General features: G+C 50.3%; 1 protein-coding gene across 3 annotated transcripts; it reads right to left on the bottom strand.

Moving 5' to 3' along the window:
- TTF1 (transcription termination factor 1) lies at positions 1 to 26,288 on the bottom strand. Of its 3 annotated transcripts, none has more exons than XM_077307014.1 (11): positions 26,080 to 26,288; positions 23,003 to 24,540; positions 21,507 to 21,748; positions 18,519 to 18,704; positions 16,863 to 16,941; positions 14,672 to 14,802; positions 8,768 to 8,990; positions 6,525 to 6,614; positions 5,511 to 5,576; positions 3,812 to 3,897; positions 1 to 1,973 (listed from the first exon to the last, which is right to left on the bottom strand). In XM_077307014.1, the coding sequence occupies exons 2-11, from the start codon at positions 24,535 to 24,537 to the stop codon at positions 1,750 to 1,752; spliced, it is 2,862 nt and encodes a 953-aa protein (XP_077163129.1). In that variant the 5' UTR covers positions 24,538 to 24,540; positions 26,080 to 26,288; the 3' UTR covers positions 1 to 1,749. The 3 variants fall into 3 exon arrangements, with proteins under 3 accessions (XP_077163129.1, XP_077163131.1, XP_077163130.1); XM_077307016.1 differs by having other exon boundaries at positions 21,507 to 21,745; positions 26,080 to 26,287; XM_077307015.1 differs by lacking the exon at positions 26,080 to 26,288 and adding an exon at positions 25,372 to 25,997.
- Between the last annotated feature and the right edge of the window lie 16 nt (positions 26,289 to 26,304).

Below are 26,304 nucleotides of genomic sequence, written 5' to 3' on the forward strand. Positions count from 1 at the left end.
TTCAGTTTTGTTTTCTGTTTATTTTAAATGTCCAACAGGCAAAAAAAATCTGTTGGTTTTTTTAAGATCACATTTGGATAAAAATATCGTTGCTCCACAACCACGCACTGGGGGAGGCCAATGCGCTTCTGCTTGAGGATAAGGACTGCGGGTGAAGCCTCCGATCCCGCCTGGCACAGGGGTTCCGATCCCCTCCGGTTCCCGACTACTTAGAAATGCAGCACTTGGTTCGAGAAGTCGGGCCGGGTCCTCTCCCAAAAGGCATTCTGATTTCCACAGAAAGAACTTCAACCTGCCACACCCAGCTGGGAGGTGAGGCCTGCTTGTGCCCCAGCCTACCTGGCACAGTGTGGGGAGTCTGAGGGCCCTGGTGGAGACGGGGTCCACATGGGGCCAAACCAGAAGGCAGGTGGGCTCAGGAGTCTCCTCTCCCACACTGAGACCAGGAACCAGGGCCTGATTAAGTTTCTTCACCCAAAACAGTGGCACAGGTTTGTGCCTTAAGAGAGGCGGGGCCCTCAGGTGCCCCTCAAACAAGGGGTGTTCACAGCCAATAAATGAGAAAGTTTAAAACTGCGCTTTTTCTTCTCCTAAAAATTAGCTTTAGAGTCTACTCCTAGGCAAATCAACTCAGGAACAAGTCCCACCGTGCGCAGGGGCCTTTACTTCCCTCATAAAACTGCAATGTCAGCCTGAGGACAGCATCTCCCTCCTGCTCCACGTTCAAGTGGACATGCTTGGAAAGGAGGCAAGAGTGAAGAGGACAAAGGCTGGCCCCTATCAGCGATGAGTCTGAAAGGGAGGGGCAGTGGAGCTAGCTGCTACTCTTCACCTGTGTGCCTGGAATTTGGTCGGCCGGTCCATAGAAGGCTCCTTCCTCACCCACCAGAGGTAGGATCCTGTCCGGGTGTCTGCCCATTGGAGAATCTCGCTCTCTCTGCCGAGGCTGCGGAGTTTTACACTGACAGGAATGTTCTGTCCTCATGGCTTTCCTGCTGTCTGCCCCAGAGGACTGCTGGGCCAGGGACCCTGCGTTAAGAAAGCGGGTGGACTGGCAATGCCCACCCATGGCCTGGCAACCAACTGGTGGCAGACTTGGACCCTGCATGGCTGGGAAACCCCTCAGTGTTTGGCTAAGGAGGCCGGTGCACCTTAATGGAGCCGGAAGTGACCTGGCTCAGCCATCAGGTGATTGCCTGGCTGCCACGAACACCAGCTGATGCTTGCCAGGGCAACTCAACCCAACACCGCTGCCCAGGTTGGCCCTCCTCCGGCCGCCAGGCACACCGGTTGGCACGGGGAGGGCGAGGGGCCCCGGAGGGCAGCAATTCATTCCGCTCCCTTTTCCTGCAAGGAAGGGAGGGACGGAGGGATGAAGATCAGGTAGCAGCTGGCTCCACTGCCCCTCCCTTTCGGACTTGGGTGGGTTTTGTGTGCCCCCCCCCCCCGCCCAGTGCCACACTGCCCTTGTGCCAGCCCACAATGGTGCCGATGTCCCTTTGTACAAAGGCAGGGTGTTCTGATCACCAACAGGGATGGCAGTGCAGGGTCTTTGTTGAGCGAGGGTCCGCCAGCGGAGCAGAGACAGTGGCTGTCTGACTGGGGGGGAGGGGGAGGAAGGGGCCTGCCCTCTGCTTCTGTACTGCTTCCCTGAGTCGGCTTTGGATATTCAGCCAGGAGCCCCAATCTGAACACCGCCAAAAAGAACGCCCCTCTTTTGACGACGGCTTTGCTTCTCCTCTTGCCCGGTCAGAAGCTCGGGGAGCTGCTCCTGCCCCCTGCCGCCTTCGCCTCGCCCTCCTCCTCGCCCTCCGACTCCTCTGTCAGCTCATCGCTGCTCTCCTCAAAGATGTCTCGGAAGCGAAACACCTTCCGCTGCTCCTTCACGGGGGAGGGGGGCTCTTTGGCAGCAGTGGCCCCTCTCTTCCGTTTCAGTTTGGGAAGCGTCACTTGGTAAAGATGGTCGACAATTTCTGTAATAAAAAGACAGAACAACAAGAACCAAAAACACATCAAGTGAGGCTGTGGCATTGCGGAGTCATCACAAGACTTATCTTCTTAAAATATAAAACAACTGAAAATCCATTTCTCTGCTGATCCCACTTCCACCGCTGCCCTGCCTTCTTAGTCGAGGCATGATGGAAATCAGCAGGCAGGGGGGCTTCCGGATGTGGGAGATGGGAACGGAAAGGGGGGCATCGAGAAAGGGGGAGTCAGGGAGCGAGGCCCAAGGAGGCAGAGGGATCTTCACTCTATATCTGCGGCTTTACTAATGCAAAGTGTTCCATTTGCTTCCAGCAAAGGAGGAATGAGACACTTGAATGGGACACCCTGTGCTGCTCAGGGCATCCCTCGTTTTGGAAAGAGGCCCAGGTCAAGGAGATTGGTCCTCAAAATTGTCCCGAGTAGATAGAAAGAGAAAAAAGTCACTCATAGTAATAGTTTCAGAGGGGGGTCGTGTCGGTCTGCCACAAAACAGCTAGATTCAGGCCCCCTTTTAATTTTTATTTTTTAATAATGCGATTTACTGGTCGCCACTCTCAGTGGCTTACAACTATAATAAAATACAATAATCTAAAAAAATGAAACCTCAACAACCTTAAGAGACAAACAAGTTTTTTGAGATCTGCATTTTTTTAGAATGAAAGCTTCCTTCGTCAGATGCAAGCTGGAATGGAGACCCTGGAGTCCTTAGAAGGGGGCAAAAGCACTCGGGATCCCTACTCTGCCATGCCTCAGGAAGGGAGCTGTGGCTCTCCCAAGCTCCTGTCTCGAAACTTTCTAAGGTGTTCCTGGACTCAGAGCGAGCTCACCGTTAGGTCCTGGTCGTTGTCCGACTTATGGCTGCTGCTCTTTTAAGAGACGAGACAGGACCAACCGTCACAGTGGAGGCTGCCTGGCTGAGGCTCAATGCGAAAGGTATCTCCCGGCACAGTTGGCAGCAGCTGCCTTAGCTCAGACCCCAGCTTCGCAGCAAAATGAGCCCCAAAGGGGTTGGGGGTCTTTTCAACAGGGAAGTCAGAACTCGAGACCCAGGTCAGGAAAGGGCCCTTGCCCAGCAGTGAGCACATGCTTTGCCACCTGAACAGCTGGCAAGTTGTTTGCAGTGCCAAAGGTAATAACATGGCTTGGGCAAAATTCTGTGTAGCTGATATATTGCTGTGCACAACAAGGTTGCAGTCCTATGAGGTCTGTGCAGGTTAATGAAAAAGGCTTATCTCAATCAAACCAGTTTTCTAACCCCTGTGCTGGATCTTCCCTTTAGAAGAAGAAGAGTTGGACTTTATACCCCACTTTTCCCTACCCGAAGGAGCCTCAGAGCGGCTTCCATTCGCCTTCCCTTTCCTCTCCCCACAACAGACACCCTGTGAGGGAGGTGGGACTGAGAGAGCTTTGAGAGAACTGTGATGACCCCAAGGTCACCCAGCTGGCTGCATGTGGAAGAGGAGTGGAAGAGGAGCCCCAAGCCTTGCCTGCCTGCAGGCCCTATTTGCTAGGCCCGTCCTTGGGCGTGGCATGCCAGGCTGTGACTTCTAGTCCTTGCCTCAGTCGGACTCACTCCTGCCATGCTTGGCTCAGGCCCCCTTTGCTCTGCTCCAATGAGCCTTCGGGGGGGGGGGGGGGGCTTGGCTCTCTGCTGTTCAGACTGGGGGAACCCAGTTAGGTATTACGACTTTGCGGCCAATCCCACAAGATGGAGAAATGTGCCTCTGGCAGAGCGTTTCTGCTGCAGGTGTGTTTGTCAGCTGCCTTGGGTTTGATTTGATTAAAGGGAGGGGAGGGGAAGGAAAAAAGAATCCAAAGGGCTCACCAGGAAAGGTCTTCTGGTTCCAAAGGGGGACGTAAGTCGCCTTGAGCTTGTAAAACCTCCTCTGGATATAATCTGGAGGGACGTCTCTGGGGGGGCAACAGGCAACAATTAATTGTGCAGTCCACACCCCCCAACCCCTCCCCCCCAGCAAATACTGTGGAACATCTCCATGCGCTCAAGCAGGCTGATGCCAAGAATACCTACTATGCAAAAGGGGCATACGGCTGCATCCCTGCACTGGCTGAACTCCAATTCAGTGGAACCTGCCTCTTTCCGATTAAAGCATGCCTACCCGCACCCATTTCAGATGGCATCAACCACAGAGCTAATGGTAAAGCAGGGCAAAAGGCTGCCATCGACCACGGACATTTGGGGCGAGGAGAAGAGAGGAGTGCTGCGGGTCACCGAGAGCCATATTAGCTACTGGGGCCGAAGCAGAAGGGATCCACAGATGGGCCTGGCGGAACCTGAAGCCTTCCCTACAACTGCCTGGGAAGAGCTTTGGCTAACTGGAGGTCTGTCTTCTTTCATTTGTTCACGCCCTGTCCCATCCAATCAAAGATTTTCATCTGGAGGGCGTGGGAGAGAGGGCCTTTTCAGTGGTAGACTCGTGATCATCAAACAACCTCCCCAGAGAGGCCGTGCCCTGGACAGCCCAGGCAAGCAAGCCTGACCCCATGAGATCTCGGAAGCTAAGCAGGGCCGACCCTGACAAGTATCCGGAAGGGAGTCCTCCAGGGATTTGGGTCATGGCACAGAGGCAGGCAACAGCAACCCCCCCCGAATGCCCCTTCCTTGGCTGGGCAGGAAGCCTTGGATCTCCCGGCCTCCTCACGGTCATTCTTCAGGAGACTGCCAAGGAGCATTTCATTTAGGACTGCAGTCGGATTGATTTCACTGGTATTACTGGAAGTCCTGATGGGAGGTTTAGAGCGGTGACTTTTGTGTTTTGGAACCCTTGCCTTATTTAGACGGAGAGACACCTTGGGGATGTGGAACGGTATGGTGTGGCCCAATCTCATCAGCTCTGGTAAGCTGAAAGAGGATTGCTATTAAGGTGGGGGACCACCAAGGAAGACTCTGCAGAGGCAGGCCATGGAAAACCCCTCTGCTTAGCAACCTGCCTTGAAAACCGCTTGCTGGGGTTGCCAGATGTCAGGTGTGACTTGATAGTGCTTTGCACCAACACAGGAGCCGCCTTGAGGGCTGTGAGGTACACAGAGGCGGCTAATAAAGGGTTCATTACAAGTTAAAGGGGGGAGTGGGCAATGAGCTCCAGGGGGGCAACAGAAGGGGCGGCCCATCTCAAAGCAGTGGGAGCTGTTAGGTCCCCTCCTCCTGTCCCAGGCTCTGTTTCTATCCCCCAGCAAGGCCCATTCTGGAGGTTTCCTTTCAGGCTTTTGTCCAGCTCCTGGCTGGAAGTCCATCAGCTCACCCTGGAAATGCCCTCGCTCAGAACGGTCTTACATTCTTTTTCATCAGCTGAAGCGAAGCTGAAGGCGGGAACATGGCAATTACTTGAACGTGGGGATGGGGAAGAATGACGAGTGTGCGGCTGGCAGAGGGATTGAGCACAGACTCAGTGTTCGATTACAACTAAGCACAGACCCTAAGACAAGCCTTTCAGCACTCTGGCTTTATCGGGACTGAGAGTGAGTGAGTGAGCACAAGTTTCCACATTCCAAGGGTGGGGTTTTACCCAATAATACTGCAGAGAACTTCCCAATCGACCATGTTTGCATCCTCGATATTCAGCGCATACAACCTGGAATACAGAAACAATTCAGGGCTTTTGGATGCAAATTGCACAATGACCAACTGCTTGCAGAATTCCAACCATTCCCGCTTTTTCATCACACCCCCTGGATAACCAGCTTGGCGTCACCCTACATATGCAGCAGACAGGCGCTCTCTCACTGACACGGTGTGGCTGGCTCCGCCTCCTGTGGCAGCCATTCTGCGCTTGTGCCGTCACCCTGAGTCAGAATGCCAAAGGTGCCTCTGCACAAGTGACCTCCCTGGGCACACCCCTTCAAAACCCAGCCTATCTACACACCCTTCGCTTTGCAGCAATAGCACAGGGCCCCCAAAGAGCCGCCTTCTAGCAAGACCGGAGAGGGCCCAGAGTGGCAAAAGCAACACTTCAGTGGGAGAGGCAGGAACAGCTCCGAGATACTTTCTAGCAGGCACAGCTGAACTGACATCGCTTGACGGAAGGACGCCAGGCTAGGCAGAGTGTGGCCCTTCTGCCTTCAATGGGCTTATCAGGGAGGAGCTCTACTTAGGATAGTACTGCCAGCCGGCAAGGAAAGAAAGAAAGAGAGGAAGGAAAAAATCTAGCCTCACAAGATTTTCTCTCTTTTCTCATATATATATATATATATATATATATATATATATATATATATATATATATATATATATATATATATATATATATATATATATATATATATATATATATAAAAAAGAAACCCACACGAGAGAGAGAACCAACAGAAACATAACAATGAAGGCAAATAAGCTTCTATAGAAGATTTCCAAATATCTAAATATACTTCCAGACATAACTATGGCCTAAATGCCACAGGTTCAAATATTCATAAGGTTCTGTGGCCCTGGAGCCACTGCTTGGCAGGAGGTGGGCATTTATCCCTCAAGAAACACATCCCTAGCAGTTCTGAAAGTTCAAAACAGGACAGAGAGCAAATACCTTTCAATCAGGTTGATCTTGAATTGCAAATTCTGGGCCCTCCCTGCCATCACCTGCCCTTTGGACATCCGCTTGGTTACAACGGAAAGCCTAATGTTTAAAAAAGAAGAAAAGCCCCAAGATAATCACCTTCAAACAGATTTATTACTTGTTGACACAACCTGATTTGTCTTCTTTTAGTGATGAGCTCACTGGGGAGGCTCCCCAGCTCCTCAGAATGCATGTGAGAGCCTATAAACTTTAATGGGTTTAAACTTCAAGTACAACAATATAGGCTAGATATCAGGAAAAAGTTTTTCACAGTCAGAGTAGTTCAGCAGTGCAATAGGCTGCCTAAGGAGGTGGTGAGCGCCCCCTCACTGGCAGTCTTCAAGCAAAGGTTGGATACACACTTTTCTTGGATGCTTTAGGATGCTTAGGGCTGATCCTGCGTTGAGCAGGGGGTTGGACTAGATGGCCTGTATGGCCCCTTCCCACTCTATGATTCTATGATTCTATAAAACAGCAGGACCCGACTGGGCGGGGGGGGGGGCTGTTGCAAGGGCAGCAGGAGGTGAGGGGGAAGCATCTGGCATATTGAAATGTGCTGCAGAATTACCTAGAGAAACCCCAGTGAAGTTCCCTGCTCAGGGCTGGTTTGCACACATGGCAGCGTGTAGCAAGCAAAGAGAACCCTCTTTTGGGGTTTCTGTTGAAAGGCTTCACACATATTATGGGCTACTAAATCCTTATGAGGTTAGGCAGGTTTTAATCCCATGCTGCTCCTGGAAGCCTAAGAGGAAGGGGATCGCCCAAGTTCCCTGACAAAAGACGTCTGAAGGGGAACAGGATCACTATCTGCTGACGCCTGAAGGGGGAGGAAGGCAAAAGCTTGTTTCTCTAGAGCGGCATTACCCTCCGTTTCCAGGACGGCAGCCTGCAAGTCCAGATTCACCTGGTGTGGTGACCCAGGCAGGGCTGGCCCAAAGTCTGTGGGTGCCCTAAGCGAGCCATGCGTTTGGCCCCCCTCTAGTCCAGCATTCCATTTTCTACAGAGGCTAACCAGATGCTTCTGAGGAACCAATCCTTCTGACATAAACAGCCTGTGCCCATGGCAGGGGTGGCCAACTGCAGCTCTCCAGATGTCCGTGGACTACAATTTCCTGCCATCATGGGACCTGCAGACTATGGACAGCAGGAGAGCCACGGTTTGGCCACCCCTACCATATGGCATTTCAGCCTTTGACCACCATCTCCTTAGCCTTGACTCCCACCCCCCCTGGAAAAAAAAAGATTCTAAGAAACCAGGGCACATATCACTTGATGAACATGTCTATGCAGTAAAGGAAAAGTAACAGCTAGTGTATGACACCGAAGGTGTCTAGGGTATGATCTTGGTTTCTGAAAAACAGAAGAGAGAAGTGGAAGCGGAAGGGGCAGCCATTAGGGAGAGTTGGCCCGTGACCCACATTCAGAGGCTTTGCGACTCACTTTGGGATCACAATCCATAGCCTGAGAAACACTGCTTTAGAGCGGTGGTCCCCAACCACCGGGCCACGGCGCGGTGCCACGCCGCGAAGGCCCTAGCATCGGGCTGCGGCTCCCTCTCCCCGCAGGGCCGCGCCACGCATGCGCGTTTGCGCCATGTGCAGCCGCAAACGTGCATGCGCGACCAGGTTGCGCAAGCGCATTTGCGCCATTGCCCTCCCCGCCGCCGCCGGTCCGCAGCCTGAAGAAGGTTGTGGTTCACTGCTTTAGAGGACAGGACTCAAACAACAATTTATTATAGTCCCGAAACAGCAGAGTAAAATGTACGTTATTACTGAGGGCAGGACAAGACCCGACAGGCTTAATGTACAGGAAGGTAGTTTTCTTTGGAGAAACTTCCTAATGGGAAGAGTAGCTCAACAAAGGACGCAAGAGACAGGTGAAGTGTGGTAAAGTCACACCCAGCAGAGTAATCAAATACAGGGCTTTCCGCATTCTCATTTGTTTTGCTCATGTATTCCTGTTGCTTTGGTTCTGTTCTGCACACGTTTTGCTTTCTCCAGCAGTCAATTTGCTATTACACTGATTTAAGTTCAGCATATCTCCCTGCAGATTTAAACCATAGGTTTTTATTCCAGATACAAAGCCATGTAATATTGCATTGACCACTAGAGAGAGCAAGATGTGCAGAACAAGGGAAAAAAGAAAAAACAGGAAAATAAAAACGTGGAACACCCCCGCTCCCCCCCCCCCTTCGCGGCCTACAGGCCCCTTACCACTTCTGTTTACATTGCCGCCAGTGCCTGGTGGCCACTTTGGCTTCGACTTTCATCCACGGGATGCCCTTGTAGAGATTCTCACGCACCACGGAGAGAGCTTTGCTTTCATCTTCTTCCTCCAGAGCCAAGCCAAACTCTTTGCAGGTCTCCTGCAGCGTTTCTTCGACAGCCTGGATGAGTTTCTTGGTCTCTGTTTTGCTCCAAGGGCCAGATTTGGGCCCTGAAGTCACAAAGGAAGAAAGAGGAGGAGGCCTGGACATTGGATTTCTGTGAGCAGAAAGGACCCTTTCCTCACGACAAAAGAAGGACAATTGGTGGAACCAGAGACTGAGTCCAACGTGAAGGGATGTGATGCCATAGTATTCCCTATGACTATGGACAGGCATCAAAGTTGGACAATGAGAAAAGCTGACAGGTTGATTCATTTGAAATGTGGTATGGGAAGAGATTCTTATGGCTACCTTAGACCACCAAAAATCAGGTAAGCGGGTTCTAGATCAGATCAAACCTGAATTCTCCCTAGAAGTGAAAATGACCAAACGGAATCTATCATACTTTGGTCAACTATGAAAGGGGAGGGGAGTATACGTCACCTTGCCCCAAGAAGTACATTGCCCTATTTAAAAAATATATATTTTTCAGTTTATATCCTGCCCCTCCCAACATACTGACTTCTAATTTATAAAACATACATAACAAATACAATATTTAACTTTAAAACCATATTTATACCATACAATCTTAAAAACAATACCAAATGTTTAGCAACTGGTTCATTAGGAGAGTTCAATTTTTTTTTTTATGTGAAGAGCAAACGTAAAGCAAAGGAGGCAATAGGCCCACTGTTGGGTGCGGATGGACAAACTGTAACGGAAGATGCAAAGAAAGCAGAAAAACTTAGTGCCTATTTTACATCTGTTTTTTCCCACAAGTCAAAGTGTTTAGGCACATCTAGAGATGGCCGTAGCCAAAGGATAGTGTCTGGGTGGCAGGTTAACATGGATAGAGAGGTTGTCGAGAGGCATTTAGCTGCACTGGATGAGTTCAAATCCCCTGGGCCGGATGAAATGCACCCGAGACTGCTCAAAGATCTTTCCAGAGAACTTGCACAGCCCTTGTCCATCATCTTTGGGACCTCTTTAAGGACTGGAGATGTCCCGGAGGACTGGAAGAGAGCAAACGTTATTCCGATCTTCAAAAAAGGGAGGAAGGATGACCCGGGAAACTACAGACCAGTGAGTCTGACCTCTGTTGTGGGGAAGATAATGGAGCAGATATTAAAGGGAGCGATCTGCAAACATCTGGAGGACAATTTGGTGATCCAAGGAAGTCAGCATGGATTTGTCTCCAACAGGTCCTGCCAGACCAACCTAGTTTCCTTTTTTGACCAAGTAACAGGTTTGCTGGATCGGGGAAATTTGGTTGATGTCATTTACTTGGATTTTAGTAAAGCTTTTGACAAGGTTCCCCATGATGTTCTGATGGATAAGTTGAAGGAATGCAATCTGGATTTTCAGATAGTTAAGTGGATAGGGAATTGGTTAGAGAACTGCACTCAAAGAGTTGTTGTCAATGGTGTTTCATCAGACTGGAGAGAGGTGAGTAGCGGGTTGCCTCAGGGCTCGGGGCTCGGCCCGGTACTTTTTAACATATTTATTAATGATCTAGATGAGGGGGTGGAGGGACTACTCATCAAGTTTGCAGATGACACCAAATTCGAAGGACTGGCAAATACTCCGGAAGATAGAGACAGAGTTCAATGAGATCTGAACACAATGGAAAAGTGGGCAAATGAGAACAAGATGCAATTTAATAAAGATAAGTGTAAAGTTCTGCATCTGGGTCAGAAAAATGAAAAGCATGCCTACTGGATGGGGGATACGCTTCTAGGTTACACTGTGTTTGAACGAGACCTTGGGGTACTTGTGGATTGTAAACTGAACATGAGCAGGCAGTGTGATGCAGCGGTAAAAAAGGCAAATGCCATTTTGGGCTGTATCAACAGGCGCATCACATCAAAATCACAAGATGTCACAGTCCCATTGTATACGGCACTGGTCAGACCACACCTGGAGTACTGTGTGCAGTTCTGGAGTCCTCATTTCAAGAAGCATGTAGATAAAATTGAAAGGGTACAGAGGAGAGCGACGAAGATGATCTGGGGCCAAGGGACCAAGCCCTATGAAGATAGGTTGAGGGACTTGGGAGAAAAGGAGGTTGAGAGGGGACATGATAGCCCTCTTTAAGTATTTGAAAGGTTGTCACTTGGAGGAAGGCAGGATGCTGTTTCTGTTGGCTGCAGAGGAGAGGACACGCAGTAATAGGTTTAAACTTCAAGTACAACGATATAGGCTAGATATCAGGAAAAGAATTTTCACAGTCAGAGTAGTTCAGCGGTGGAATAGGCTGCCTAAGGAGGTGGTGAGCTCCCCCTCACTGGCAGTCTTCAAGCAAAGGTTGGATACACACTTCTCTTGGATGCTTAGGGCTGATCCTGCGTTGAGCAGGGGGTTGGACTAGATGGCCTGTATGGCCCCTTCCAACTCTATAATTCTATGATTCTATCACAGGCTCTTTTTGAGAGTGCCTACTCCTCTTCTTGATGGAGCATGCCAGATCAAGTGATGTATTGTTTTGTTTTGGAAAAGTGAATCACAGGTTAATTTACATAAACATGCTAAATCCATCACTTCAAGCAACACAATAAAACCTGTGGGCAGATGGTTCTCAGCTCCAGTAATAAAACCCACTAAGCATTGCTATGACCCAACTATTCATAATAAACTAACACGCAGGGGGTTGGGGGTGGGTGGGAATGGGACAACAGTGTTGCTGGCAGTATGTTTAAATAGTATGGCTTCGCTTTTTTCTAAATCCATGCTCAAATGAAATGATCACATCAAGTGACATTCTGCCATTGCAAACAGTACGAAAGTGCTCTGTCTTTTTTGGAAGGCCATGCATGACAAGGAGAAGGAAACTAACTTGATTAGCCCCTTCCAGTTCATCCCATCTATAGGGGCTACCGGTAGGAGCACCAATGCCCGTTAGCAGTATACCAAAGTAGACTGTGAGTCTTCACAGGGAGGGATTCTCATGAGCCTCGGCCAATTTCTCATGCCTAGGGGATAAAAAATAGGGCCAAGGACAATACTGCAAAATCAGGTAAAATATATATTATTACTCAGTTAAAACGAGAAGCAAACTGGCTTGTTAGACTCCACTAACACCTAAAGGATTAAATGTGTCTTTAGCACTGCATCAGCTTCTGTAAAAAAAACGGGAGAGATTATGTCACCTGGATGCCAGAATATAGTAGCGTTCTTCCAGTGACAGGCACCCACTGACCTTATGCTCTTTTTGCCCAAAGAGCGGCTGCAAGACAAGCAGGTGGCAACATTCATTCGGGCTCAGAAGAAAGATCTCTCCCATTTTGAGCCACACCCTATTGGGGGCTGGGCAGCCTTGTCTTACCTGTTCTTTACAAGGAGTTTCTCTTCCTGATGCAATCCCAAGGACAGAATCAGCTCTGGTGGTTTTGAATGCAGCTGCTATTTTGGAACCTGGGTTTTCACTTTTAATACGATATCATATAAATAAGACATTGTATTGTATAAATAAGATGAAATTTTAACAGATTCCCTTGACAAAGCCTCCTGGCAAAACGTGTAGGGAATTTTTGCAAATTTAACTGAGAAATAAAATGTATTTTTATTGGATTTTGCACCATCAACCCTGGCCCTGTTTTTTAAATCTCCTGTGACTCTTTAATTCCTCAATTTCTCGTGCCATAAAATCTTCAATAGCTTCTCTGGTTTAACCAAATATTGGGACGAGGCACGCTCCCAAGTCTGATTCCACCATCTCATTATCTTTATTCGTAGCAAGTGTTTATCAAAATGGGGTGGGCCCATATTTCAAAAGTCTTGGGAAGCCTTGTTTGTTTACCACACTTTAGAGTTCCAAAGTCCATCACGAGCGCTAATTAGGCACACGCAGAAGCGGCCATAAAATAAGACCATCTGTTTCTTGGAACCACAGCTGGCAAGATAAAAGTGGATGTGGGGGGGGGGGGGGAGAGAAGATCATAAAAGTCTCGTTTCTTGTCAACTTGCACGGAAGAGCTGTGGGCCAACGCAGGCCTAGTGTGGACAAGGTCAACACGCAGACTCCAGTTCGTTAATTCCCACTTGGATATTTTGCAAAGTTGTGGGTTAAAAATCAGGGAATGTACCAGTGAGACAGTTAAAGCTACACAAACGATGATAATTTTTCAGTTTTTAACTATCAACTTTACATTTCAAGGATCTTTACCTTGTTCATTCAGTTTTTCTATTGTACATTGTCAAACATCCTATCTGGCCAAAGTGTCTGTACTAAATAAATGCCTATCTAAAATCAGAGACCAAAGTCACATTTATAGCCAGAGAATCCTGGAGGGTGTAGTAAATGTAAGGAATTTCCAAATTAGTTCTCTCCTTTCCACCCCCAATTCTCTGCGGATTCCCAGTTTGAAGATTATAATGACATCATCTGCATACTTGGATGCCAGACATGAAACTCTATTCCCAATGGTTCTTGGTCACAGATATATCCAGCGAGGGGGCTCTCTGCCTACCATATTGCCTTTTTGAAGCTTTCCCAACGAGGCACCCCTGGGTGCCATGGCACCTGTCAAGCGTTTTTTGAAAGCGGGTGGGGCTTTTCTCCAGCAAGGCTTCTGACTGGCTGTGCAGATAGTTAAAAGCATTGCTTTGAGAGCAGCAGCCACCACAGAACAAGGATGGTCACTGTGTGGCTGAAAGTAAGCAGCGGCAGCCATTTTGGGGCTGGTTTTACCCCTTCCTGTGGCAGCCATTTTGTGGCTGCACACACCACCCTGGGTCAGAATTCCAAAGGGGCTCCTGCTCGAAGGGAAGTACTGCACGGGTAGGTTCAGGAGCACAAGCAGGTGGCTTTGGGAAGTTTTGCTACCTACTGCCTAATTTGGGGAAGGCACGGCCAAATGATACCCAGGCCTGCCGTTGGCACTGTGACAAACACGTTCTGATCTGGTGACGTAAGACTTCAATGTGATGGTAACCTTTGGATGTGACAGTCCCTGTGAGTTCTATGTCCTTTTCTCTTTTGGCAGTTAATTCTTGGTCAAGGTTGAAAAGGTCCAGTTGTTAAGACATGCCAACGGAAAACTGAGATGTGCTCCGGAAGACTTTGCAAAGGCAGGGTGAGGGTTTGGAATGTGAGGGAAGCAGGGACTGGAACACAGATTAGATTTGCTCCCGTCGAACTTTCGGGAGGGAACTTTACAGAGTTTTGTTTTGTGGTGGTTTCCAGCAAAGACACTGAATTGTGAAGATGTCAGCCATTCAGTCCTGTTTGACTTTTGGCGATCCTGTGGCTCAGCTGCTGCCACATTTTTCGACCTAACACTGCTTCTTTTAGTTGGACTATGCTCTGGCCGGTGCCCATTTTGATAGCATCTTACCGCTGTGTTCTTCGTCAGACTGGTTTCTTTTTTCCACTGACCAATCCTAGCATAACTGCTTTCTCCACTGAGTTGGATTGCATGATACGGCCAAAGTAAAAAAGCTGGAGGGTCAAGATTTTGCCTTCCAGGCTTTCTGGGCTGCAGTATTTCCTTGTTTGGGACTTTGGCTGTCCATGAAACCCACAGAAGCCTTCTCCAGCACCAGAGTTCAAACAAATTATAGAATTTTAATTATAGAAAACTGAAAACTATCATATCCATGTTATGCAAAGTGTTTAACTGCAAAAGGCATGGTTCAGCTCTTCTTTTTACAAAACCTGGACTGCACTGTGGGACCAGGAGACAGAATTGTGCCCTTTTGTTCGCCCTGGTTTTGAGGAAAGATTTGGAAAGAGGGAGAGAGAATAACATACCAGACTTAATCTGAGAGTACTTCAGCGCGACCGAGTGGCTGCTTCGAGACATTAGTCCAGAAATCTTTTTCCAGTTGTTGCCATACATGGCCTGATATTTCAACAACTTCCTCTTCTCTTTATCAGAATACCTGAGGGGTGACAAAGCCAAGTGGAAATGGGAAATGTTTCAATTTCAAGAAGGTGGGGGAGTTTCTGCAGAAGATGGCACACATCTAAAATAAAATCCACAGTACTGATCAGGACTACGTAGCAAGCGGTATGAACAGCTGCCTATACCTGAGACAGGCTTTCTCAACCAGGCTTCGTGAAACCCTCGGGTTTCTTGGGGGCCATGGAGGGGTTTCCTGAATTGGTGGGAGTTAATTTTTATACATTTTTCAAATGTGTTAACCGCTTCCGAGGTGACATGACCATCATATGTGGTCATGTTGACCCACCTTCCCTCCCCAACATGGCCAGTGATGGGACTGGAGGGGGTGGGGAGGGGAGGGGCCCCAGGTGGGCGTGTCCACAGCTATCTTCCCAACCGCATTCTGCACGATCATATCACTTCTGGGGTTTCTCAAAGCCTAAAGAATGTTTCAGGTGGAAAAAAGCTGAAAAAAGATGGCCAGAGCAGTCTGTGGTGGTCCCCATCCTGTGGAATGGCCACCTGAAGAGGTGAGGGAAGTCCCCATGCGTCCACCATTCCTCTGAATACGAAAGAACAGAGACATCCAGCCAGGCATTTTTATAGAGGGGCGATGATAGTAGCTTATGGCATGATTTCTGGATGCGTCTCTCGTTTTGACTGCATTTTCTAACAGCTGCAACTCAGTTTTTGCATTTCTTAAGTCATAACATGTGGTGCTTATTGCATAGTTTGCTAATTTTGCAATCCTGTTTTGTTAGTGTTCTTTGTATGTCTTACAGACTGTTGCCCCTCAAGCACTGAGAATACAGAGCATCCCTGCCTCAGACACAAAAACATGGGAGAAGCCATGTTGGAACAGGTCAGTAGCCCATCCAGCCCAACACTCTGTGTCACACAATGGTCCTCTTGCAGGGCCAGAACTCCAGAACTCTGGCAGCCCCTCCCCAAGTGTCAAAGATACACAGCATCACTGCCCCACAGAAGGCATTCCCTCTCTACAGAGCTTTTTCAACCTGGGTTCTGTGAAACCCCAGTGTTCCTTGGTGGCCCTTGAAGGGTCTCGTGAATGGGAGATCATTATTTTTTTTCTTTTAAAAATTGTTACTTATCGGGTGATATGTCCACATATAGTCATGTCAAGCCATCCTCCCTCTACCCAAGTGGCCAGGAGGGGGTGGGAAGGGGAGGGGCCCCGGGTGGGCGTGGCCACAGCTCTGCTTCCCAACCATATTCTGCACGATCACCCCCTTTTGGGGTTTCTCGCAGCTTGAAGAATGGTCCAGGGGTTTCTCTATGGTAAAAAATTTGAGAAAGGCTGCTCTGTAGCATGTGGCTAATTGCCCCAGAGGGGCTTCTGCTGCATACATTTATCCAATCGCCTCTTGAAGCTGTCTGTACTTCCGGCGGCAAGGAATTCCACGTGTTCTTTACTCTCTGGGTGAAGAAGCAGTTCCTTTTATCTGCTCTACGTTGACAGCTCTTCAACGAAGAGGAAGTCATGGGCAGCATCTCAGACAACAATCTTCCCCCTGAGAAAATGGTCATGTGCACTCTGTTGCGACCCCCCCTCCCCCTGAACCAGCATGTCTCCCCCCCCCCCCCCCAGTTTACTCGCACTGGGAGAGGGCTCATTTGTTTGGATTTCATGGATCACAGAAGTCCCTTCTCAAATCTGAATGTTGGAATTCTGGAAGGGAGAATATGCAGAATGGGAGCCAGCTGGGTGGCTTGGTTAAGAGTGGAGATCAGGGTGGAGACTCTGGAGATCAGGGTAGGATTCCCCACTCCTCCAACATGCAGCTACCTGGGTGACCTTGGGCCAGTCCCAGTTCTCTCAGAGCTCTCTCAGCATCACCTACCTTACAGGGCATCTGTTGTGGGGAGAGGAAGGGAAGGCGATTGTGAGCCGTTTTGAGACTCCTTTGGGTAGAGAAAAGCAGGGTATAAAAACCAACTGTTCTTCTACATTGTATTGGGTAGGCTGTTTGTTGCCCCCGAGGGCTGGAGTCCTGCAGTGGGTGCTTCTGAAGCAAAGAGCCTGACAGTGTTTCTTACCTTCCGCTATAATTATTGGGGTCAAAGATTTTCCTTGCTCGATAATACACAAGTCTCCAGGGGCGTGGAATTCCTTCCGCTGCAAGGAAATGAAGCCAGGTCTTGGTTAAAGGATTATTATTATGTGTGTATTTAGTTATTTATTTGATTTATAGACCACTCTTCCCAGCCTGGCTCAGGGCAGTGCACATCAGCTGCCAATACTAAAGTCTGATAAAAACACTAAGGATAAAAACATAAAACGATCTCCCAGGTGCGCCATTAGATTTCATTTTGTGGGCCTCTTTTTCTCTCCGGCCAATATCTGTGGTGGGGAAACTGGTAGTGGGGGCGGGGGCGGGGGGGGGGGCTTGATTTCATTTGCTAGCCCCTGGCCTCAGCCCCATGCCGGACAGAACAGGCTGTTTTGCAGGCCTTGTGGAACTCAGACAGCTCCGTAAGGATTCTCCATTGATGCCAATAATCCACTTGAGGCTACCAGGGCCTGGTCAGAGCAAGGGTGGGGGCTGTGTTCTAATCCACAGGTCACTCTGAATTAGTCAGAGGGTGGTTAGTTATGTGGCTGGGTGAGAATCCATCTCAAAAGATTTTCGGTGACTCTAGCAAGCTGTAGTGTGCTTTGGTGTACCCGAGTTTTTTAAACCAGGGGAAATCGCTCTATTCATTTCTGCCTGGAGCACAACTCCCTGTACGCCCAAGAAGCTTGCCTAGCTGGGATGTGGGAAGGAGCAGCTGCACGCACTGGGGTACGTGATGTCCCCCTCCGGTCCCAAACAGCACCATGATGGCTTCTCTCCCAGCCATCAATGTGTTGGGGAGACCAGCTGTCTGCTCTGCCCCCTCCCCCCAGCACAATCCCCAGGAGAGGAGGGGAAACAGAACGTAAAGCATTTAAAGTCAGCCCTCACACTCCCCAATCAAAACTGAACTCCTACTCTTCCGCGCTCCCCCCTCCCCCCGTTATCTCACTGTAGTCAGCTCTGGCAGCGTAAGCTCTGTGTGTGTTCTGTGCATGCCTGGGAAGCAGCGTCTTCTCTTTCCTCAGCTTTGACCTGTTGGGCTGCAGCAGTACGCATTTCTCAGCAGGCCAATTGGCCTGTTATGCTAAAAGCAAAAAATCTGCAATTTCTCTATACATAAATGAAAAAGTTTACAAGCCGAGCTGCATGCAAGGCTGCTTCATGTCTGAGTGGCACTGATGCTTATAAGGTGCACGGGCTGGCAGAGGGAAGAATGGCGGACCAGGGCTGGGGAGAGTCAGGCCCGTAATGGGCCTGGAGGGAGTGGGAAGGGGAGGGGCCCCAGGTGGGCGGGTCCACAGCTCTGCTTTCCAACCATATTCTGCATTATTGTGCCACTTCTGGGGTTTCTCGAAGACTAAGGAATGTTTCAGGGGTTTCCCAATGGTTAAAAAAGTTGAGAAAGGCTGCTCTAGAAATTTACCAGAGAGGCAGAGCTATTGAGGTCACCAGAGGTGGGTGCAAAATCCGGCCAAGCTAAGCACAGCCCTCAGACTTGTCACTGAGAGAGCTAGGCGTAGGGTCACGCCCTCCGGTCCCAGGCAAGGGTGCTTCAAGAAGCTCCACTGGGGCAGACTCACGCCTGCTGGCTTTGAGCGTTTCTCCCCCAAGCACCAAGCCGCAGCCTGATCCTCACCGATCCGGAGGCCGAACAGATGCTGGGTTTTCAGCCTGCTGATGGCTGCTTTCTCTTCTGGGAAGCGGTGGGTGAACAGGAGCTTCTCGGCACTTTCGATGCCGCTCTCCTGCAAGAAAGCCTCCACGTTCTTCTTCAGCTGCTCGTTCTCCTTTGTGGTAAACTTGCCAAACTTTACTGCGATGCCTGAAAGAAAGGAAGGAGAATGAGATTCATGCATCAAAATGCAAGGATTCCCGTTAGGGATGGCTGGGTCGGTCAGTTGCAGCAGCAGATGCAAGGGAGGAAAACCAAGATGAATCCGAGGCCAACCCTCTTTGGGAGGGGCTGTGCTACAAGAGCATCCTCGCCCGCACAGGGAGCTGCTCCAGTGTGTTGGGCCAGACCAGGGACCAGGTGCCTGGTCTTCCCGGGAGCCCGTTCCTCTCATATTGGCAGTTGAAAGTGCCATAAAGTTGCAGCTGCCTTATGGTGATGCGACAGGGCAGGTTTTTGCAACCAGGGTTTCTTGATGGCCCTGGAAGGGCTTCACGAATGGGAGGGAGCTAGTTAATTTTTTATATTTTAAAAAATGTGTTAAACATTTATTGGATGATATGACCATCTATGGCAGTGGTCCCCAACCTTTTTTCAGCTGGGGACCGGCAGGGCAACTGCCCCGCCCGCACAGCGCGCATGCGCGGACAGGCATGCGTACATGCTCGACCGAAATCGTGCATGCGCGAAAGTGCTGCACATGCACGATTTCGGCCACGCAGCGAGCATGCGCGTTGCATGGCGTGGCCCTGATTCCCTCTCCCCCCCTCCCGCAGTAAGAAGCTTCCTGGGCCGCAAGCTTGCGGCCTGGGAAGTTTTTTACTGCCGGGGGGGGGCGGGGAGAGGGAACCGCGGACCACAGGTTGGGGACCACTGATCTATGGTCAGACCGATCCACCACCACCACCCCTCCCCCAATGGCCAATGGTGGGCCTGGAGGGGATGAGAAGGGGAGGGGCCCCAGGTGGGCAGGTACACAGCTAGGCTTCCCAAGCATATTCTGCAGGATTGGGGTTGAGAAAGGCTGCCATGGGGGTTCCAGCTCAAGAGAAGAAGAGTTGTCACTGTGCAGCAACCATGGGCTTTCTTAGAGGTCTCCCATCTGAGCATAAACCAGGGCCAAAGCTGCTTACTTTCCAAGATCTGAAAAGCCTAGGCTAGCTTGGCCCATCCCAGTCACGGCTCTTTCGTATAACTCTCATATATATATAAATACACACACACAGACACCCTACAGGCCTGGGAATGCCCAGTTGGCTTTGGAAATTTGTCTTTGAACAGCAAACCATTTTCTCTATTTTCTAATAAATTCCACATTGGCTCTCTGGAAATGTTACAAACACAGAGCAGCTCAACTGGGAGGCTAAACCCAATTCTCCCAAGCAAGGCCTCCTTTCTAACTTAAATAGCAAGATACTTTTTAAAAACGGTCACTATTGTCCTTCTCTCCATTTTCCACCAGACCACCCGCACTGGTGCCAAACTCTCTCTTTGCTTCCCAGGCTCTTCTCTCCACAGGCTGCAGCCTGGTCCAATTTACCTCTTTCCGGCTCTTCAGCCAACTTTGCAGTCTGTCTTAACATTGTAATTTATCTTTGTGTACATAATTTTAAATATTTTTATCTCCCTCCTTAGCATGCTAATTTTAACTGTGTTTACTGTCCTTATTAAGGGCTTTGACCACTTCCTTATGGAATGTACTTTTCATCTGGGCTGAGAACCTGTTGGTCCCAAAGGAAGCGCGCCTAGCCTCGACCAGGGCCAGGGCCTTTTCGGTCCTGGCCCCTACCTGGTGGAACGAGCTCCCGGGTGATCTGCGGGCCCTGCGGGATTTGTCAGCTTTCCGCAGGGCCTGTAAAACGGAGCTCTTCCACCAGGTCTATGGCTGAGGCTGGGTTGAGTCAGCGAATCAGGGACACCGCCCCCCCCCCTCGAGTTGGAGTGTACGCTACTCCCCCATCCTTTCCTCTTCACCTCTTTGATAATTGGGGGAGGGATGGGATTTTTAGCAGTCATGTTAGTAGATTGATGTTTTAATGGGAATTTTAATGGGGTTAGTTGTTGTGACCCGCCTCGAGCCTGTCGGGAGAGGCGGGAAATAATAACAACAATAATAATAATCTTCAACCCACTCCGCAGATTAAATAATTCACTAAGGGCCCCCATGGCGGGCCCTGTGCGTGATGAGGAAGGGTGCCCATAGGCTTCTTCCACCAGACTGACAATCGGAGGGCCCAATCGATAGGTGCAAAGTGCCTGCCGATTGGGCCCTCCGACTGTCAGTCCGGCGCCAACGGCCCAATGTGCGCGGCTTGCCATTGGGCCCTTGCCGCCGGACTGACTACTCGGGAGGCGCAAAGCTTCCTCATGCCACGCCGCTGCCGCCACCTCACCCATGCTCGCATCCGCCCCACACCACCGACAGCTCCCCGAGCCACTACCTGCCGCGCCCGAGCCCGCCCGCAGCCGCGCCGACCTCTGCCCCCCGCGCCTACAAGCACGCCGCGCCGACCAACGCCCCCATCGACATGCGTCTCTATCTGCCTGCTCACTCATCCGCTCACCACGGCCCTGGACACCTCGCCTCCTCGCTGCCACCGTCCCTGGAGAACACTCTGCGGCCCCAGGTAGCCAGCACTGCGGCGGGCCCCGACTCCTGCGCCCCGCCCCGCCGCCACGCGGCCCCATGCTCCTCGCCACTCACCGCCTCCCACAGCTGCCCCGGCCCCACTCCGCTGCTAGCGCCCGCTGCATTCAAGCTGCAGCGGGCTTATTTCCTAGTAATAATAATAATCTGATTGTCAATAATAAATTTATTTTTACAGCCCACCCTTTCCCAGTTGGCTCAGGGCGGGTAACAACAAAGCATATACAAATTACACTACAGTGATACAGTCATTAAGTGCTTTAAATGAAAATATATTAAACATATTAAATATATTAAACACATACCCTTTCGCTTGAAGTTTTTAAACCGGACCAGGTCTCGTCTGGCTAGCTGTTTGATGGCTGACACTGAGAGATTCCTCACGTGGGGAATGAACTCCTCCAGCTCCTGGGTGGCTGTATCCAGATCTGGTATAACAAGCTCAGAAAAATCCAGAAGCTCATTGTCCTCTATGAAAAATGACTGAAAGCCAGGAGGCTCCTTGGAAGACAATTTCCCGTCACGTTCAGGGCTTGTTGGCAATCTACTGGAGAGCAAAACATAACATGTCACTGGGCAAAAATTATACATCCTTTCCTCAAAGAACAGTTGCTTTGTCCGGTGCTAGCCTTCAAAGCTCTAACCAGAGAAGGTCAAATAGTGGGTCTCCAGATGCCCATGCACTACAATTCAAATGAGCCCCTGCCAGCACCATGCTGACAGGAGCTCATGGGAACTGTAGTCCATGGACATCTGGAGAGCCCCTGTTTGCCCCCCCCCCTACCAAAAATGGTCTGTGACCAGGGCATCTACAGGACCATCTCTCCCCTTATGTTCTTCCAAGAGTGTTAAGATCTGCCCAAAGGAGATGAGATTGTCCTTGACCAGGGTCTGGCTGCAGTCTGGTGGAATGTGTTCCCAAAGGAGATCAGAGCCCTCCGGGGCCTTAATCAGTTCCACAAGGCCCACAAGACAGACCTGTTCCACCAGGCCTGTGGTTGAGGCCAAAACCACCACCAAGAACTGCCGGCCTCACTGCTGGGAGATCGAAGATCAGCTCCGTGAGGTCAAACCCTCCCCCCTGGTCTGGAGTATTAGTTGGGGAGATCCAGACCGATCATGCTTTAACTGAATTATTGATCATGTTTTTGTGATGCGGTTTATCTGCCCTGAGCAGTATTGGAAGGGCAGGCTAGAAAAAATGAAGCATTTATATACCGTGAATTCTTGAAATGGGCAATTCCACACAGGCGGAGGTCGAGAGCGTGGTCATATGGAAGCGGGCCAATCCCCCCTTCCATATGAAGCAGCTGCTGGGCAGGACTCCTCCCAAGCCTACCGCGGATTGGGCCCTCAGTTTCCCCGGGCAAAGGGAACACGGGAGATTCTGTGTTCCCTTTGCTGCTGTGGGGGCCAACAGAGCCTACAGTGGCCCAGAGGGGGCAAAAAATGCACCAGTTGGCTTCGCGACACTTCGCTGCGCTGCAGGGCAGACCGGGGCTTTAAAAAAAGAATTGCAGGAAGGTGGGATTGCGTTCCAAACATTCCCACCTTCCTGCAAAATACAACCCCCCTGTGCGGCAGAAGCATTCCACTGCCCATGTGTTTCCGGGGGGGGGGGGGCACATTTCAGTGCGACAAATGTGTTCCCTGTGGGGTACAGAACCCTGTGGAGCATGCAGCTCCGTAGCAATGCACCCATGGCAGCCTGGTGTGACTGCTGCCTTATGGCATGGGCCTATGAATGGCATCAGTGAGAAGAGTTTCCATTTTCTTGAACTGCCCGTCAAAGGTTACTTACTCACTGCTTTCTTCCACAGGGAAACGTTTTGCCTGTCGTTCATTTTTTATCTCCTCCTGATCGGTAACGGACTGTACAGTCCCTTCCACTTTCAAACCTACATCAGAATTATCAGAGTCTTCCATGGCAGAAGATTTCCTATGCTTGTGTGGCTTCCTTGGTGTAACATCAGTACTATCTGGGTCCCTACTGCCAGAAGATTTTCTATATTTGCGTGGTTTCCTTGGTGTAACACTGGTACTATCAGAGTCCTCCACGGCAGAAGATTTTCTATGCTGGCGTGGCTTCCTTGGTGCAACACTGGCACTATCAGAGTCCTCCACGACAGAAGATTTTCTATGCTGGCGTGGCTTCCTTGGTGTAACACTGGCACTATCAGAGTCCTCCACGACAGAAGATTTTCTATGCTGGTGTGGCTTCCTTGGTGTAACACTGGCACTATCAGAGTCCTCCACGACAGAAGAGTTTCTATGCTGGCGTGGCTTCCTTGGTGTAACATTGGTACTATCAGGGTCCTCCATGACAGAATATTTTTTATGCTTCCTTGGTGCAACATTGGTGGTATCAGAGTCTTCTCCACCAGATTGTCTATGCTGGCGTGGCTTCCTTGGTGCAACGCTGCTACTATCATAGTCTTCCACCCCAGATTTTTTATGCTTGTGTGGCTTCTTTGGAGTAACATCAGTACTATCATTGTCTTCCACACCAGAAGATTTCTTATGCTTCCTTGGTGCAACATTAATTGTATCAGAGTCTTCCATTCTGGATTTTTTATGTTTGCGCAACTTCTTTGGTGGAACATCAGTACTATCAGAGTCCTCCGCATCAGAAGATGTTTTGTGCTTGTGTGGTTTCTTTGGTGCAATGGGGCTACCCTGTTTGATGGAAGTGGTCCTTTTGGTTGCTGCCTTCTTCTGGGAGAGGCCCGAATGTGAGGAGGAGACGAAGAGCTCCACTTGCGAGTCCTCAGCACTGCTGTGGCTGGCCTCCTCATGCTCGTCAAAACTGGTGGGGTCAGTCCTATTTCTCGTGGGCTCAGCAGACACTTTGCTAGTCTCAACCTCCTTGGCTCTCTTCTTCTTGACAGGTGCGCCTCCGTCAGTCCAATCCCCATTTCCCAAACTACCTGCTTTGGGTTCAGTGCTTGCCTTTCCTTGGCTCAGAGGGACACAGGGCTGGTCACTATCAACTGGCTCACCAGGACTGAGTTTCTTCTTCTTCTTCTTCTTTTTGGGCTTGCAAACTGCTATTCCAGTATCAGCTGCGATGCCATAATTATCTAACTGGGAATCAGATCTCTCCTCCCTGGTTTTCTTCTTGGATTTCTTTTGTGGAGTCTCGCTACCCTCAGAGGCCTGATCATCAAAACGCCAGGAAAAAATGGAGGAATTATCAGATGACAAAGGGGGAGGAAAGTCAGCCTCGGCAGGGGGTCCATGGGTTTCCCCACCAAGTTTCCTCTTCTTTTTCTTCTTTTTCACCAAGTCCAAAATCTGAAAACGATCTGTGCAGGATTCCTCAGCTGTATTTGTCATTTCCTTAAAAAGAACAACCAAACAAGTGGAGAAGCTTAAAACATACACAGGCAAAGCCTCAAATCTTTAAGCCTTTCTTGGCTAGAAAGCTGCACCAACCCCTTAAGCACTCTGTCACCATCTCCTGCATCATTTTCACTTCTACAATACCCTTTTAAAGAGAATCACACCCAGTTTTCCAAATCCATGTGCAGCAGAAACCTATATTTATTTATTGTATATATTCATATACTGCCCTCCCTTTTGGCTCATAAAGCAATACAGCACAATAAATACCTTGATTCAAATGTAAACATATTTAAACAGTGAAACTTGTATCAAACAGTGAATTTAACAGTAAGTGCCGAACAATCAGCAATTTAGTTTGCCAGCACCCCACAATGATCACCGTCGCCCCAGCAAAAACAATAATGACTTATAGCCGAATAGATGTTCATAATGGAGGGATCAAGAGGCAAAGGGAAGGCAGGAGGGGCAGGAGGGCGGCCCAAGGCCTGGGTGGAATGTTGCTTATTCCCCCCCTGGGGCCTCAGCCATTGGCCCGGAATGGAACTCGGAGAGCTCCGACGGGGCCCCGATCTCTGCAGGGAGCTCCTTCCACCAGGCGGGGCCAGGGCCAAGAGCTCAAAGGGGGTTCCGGGGGTCCATCTCGCTTCAGCCAGGCAGCTGCATCATTTGTGCTCCAAACATTTCATGGGATAATAATACAAAGCTAAAAACTTCTGAGAACATTGCACACTTTAAACTATATTACAAAAGTGGAGAACATCTGATGCTATTTATATCCCACCAGTCCAATAATTATTTCCCAAAGTTAAGCCCCTCCCGACAGACCTTGAAGACACTATGGCCAGTATAACTCGGAGGCAGCCATGAGGAACAAAATGGGTCTCGTTCAGGGAAGACAGGTTAACTCTACAGAGGTTTATGGGTTCAGAGTGGCAATGAAAAGCAGCTGAGAGCTGTTGTTTGGAGGACCAGGCGGGGGTTGGGGGGGATGAAATTCCCTCATCAATGTTGTTGTTGTTGTTGGTAAAACAAAGCTAAAGAAATTCGTCCATAGCAGGGGTGGCCAAAATGTGGTTCTCCAGATGGGCCTGGACTGCCATGGCCACCAGCCACCCATGGCCGTGGGGAGGGCCGCAGTTCAGAACCCTCGAGGAGTGGAGCTCCGCGAAGAGGCCCGAAGGGTTCCTTCCAGGCAGGGCCTTTCTCCCCCTCCTGGCGCCAAGGGGCCACTAGACACGCCGTGCGCAATGCGGGCTGCCTCCCGCCCGGCCTCCTGGCCTCCTCTCAGCTCAGCACGCCCAGCCCGGAGTCACCGCGAGGCCGGCAGGAGGGCGGGCGGGCGGGGTCCGCGGCCTCGGAGGCGCCGGGCTCCTGCCTGGCCCAGGGAGGTGCGGCTGCGGCCCTCCGGAGGTCCGTGGACTACAATCCCCATGAGCCCAGAAAGAGCCACCCACGACTCGCCCCCCCCCCCCCGAGGAAGGCCCCGACCGGGAGGTGCGGAAAGGGCGGCCGGGCCTTGCTCTGACCACTCACGCGGCTCCGACGGGGCTCGCCCAGGCTGCCGGCCCCTTCCCCGGAAGACGGAAGCAGAGGGCGCTACCGCCCACTTCCGGCGCCCCGCAAGGCCTTCCACGCGGAGCCACCATAGAGGGGCGGGGGGCAGAGCGGCGGCCCGGCGCCGGCTTTCGGTTTCGCTCAGCTGCCCGGAAGTCCGGCCCGGCCCCGAGCGGACCGCGGCACGTGCGCTCTAGACTCGCC

Source organism: Paroedura picta, chromosome 12, assembly GCF_049243985.1.
Source record: "Paroedura picta isolate Pp20150507F chromosome 12, Ppicta_v3.0, whole genome shotgun sequence".
Taxonomy (NCBI): domain Eukaryota; kingdom Metazoa; phylum Chordata; class Lepidosauria; order Squamata; family Gekkonidae; genus Paroedura; species Paroedura picta.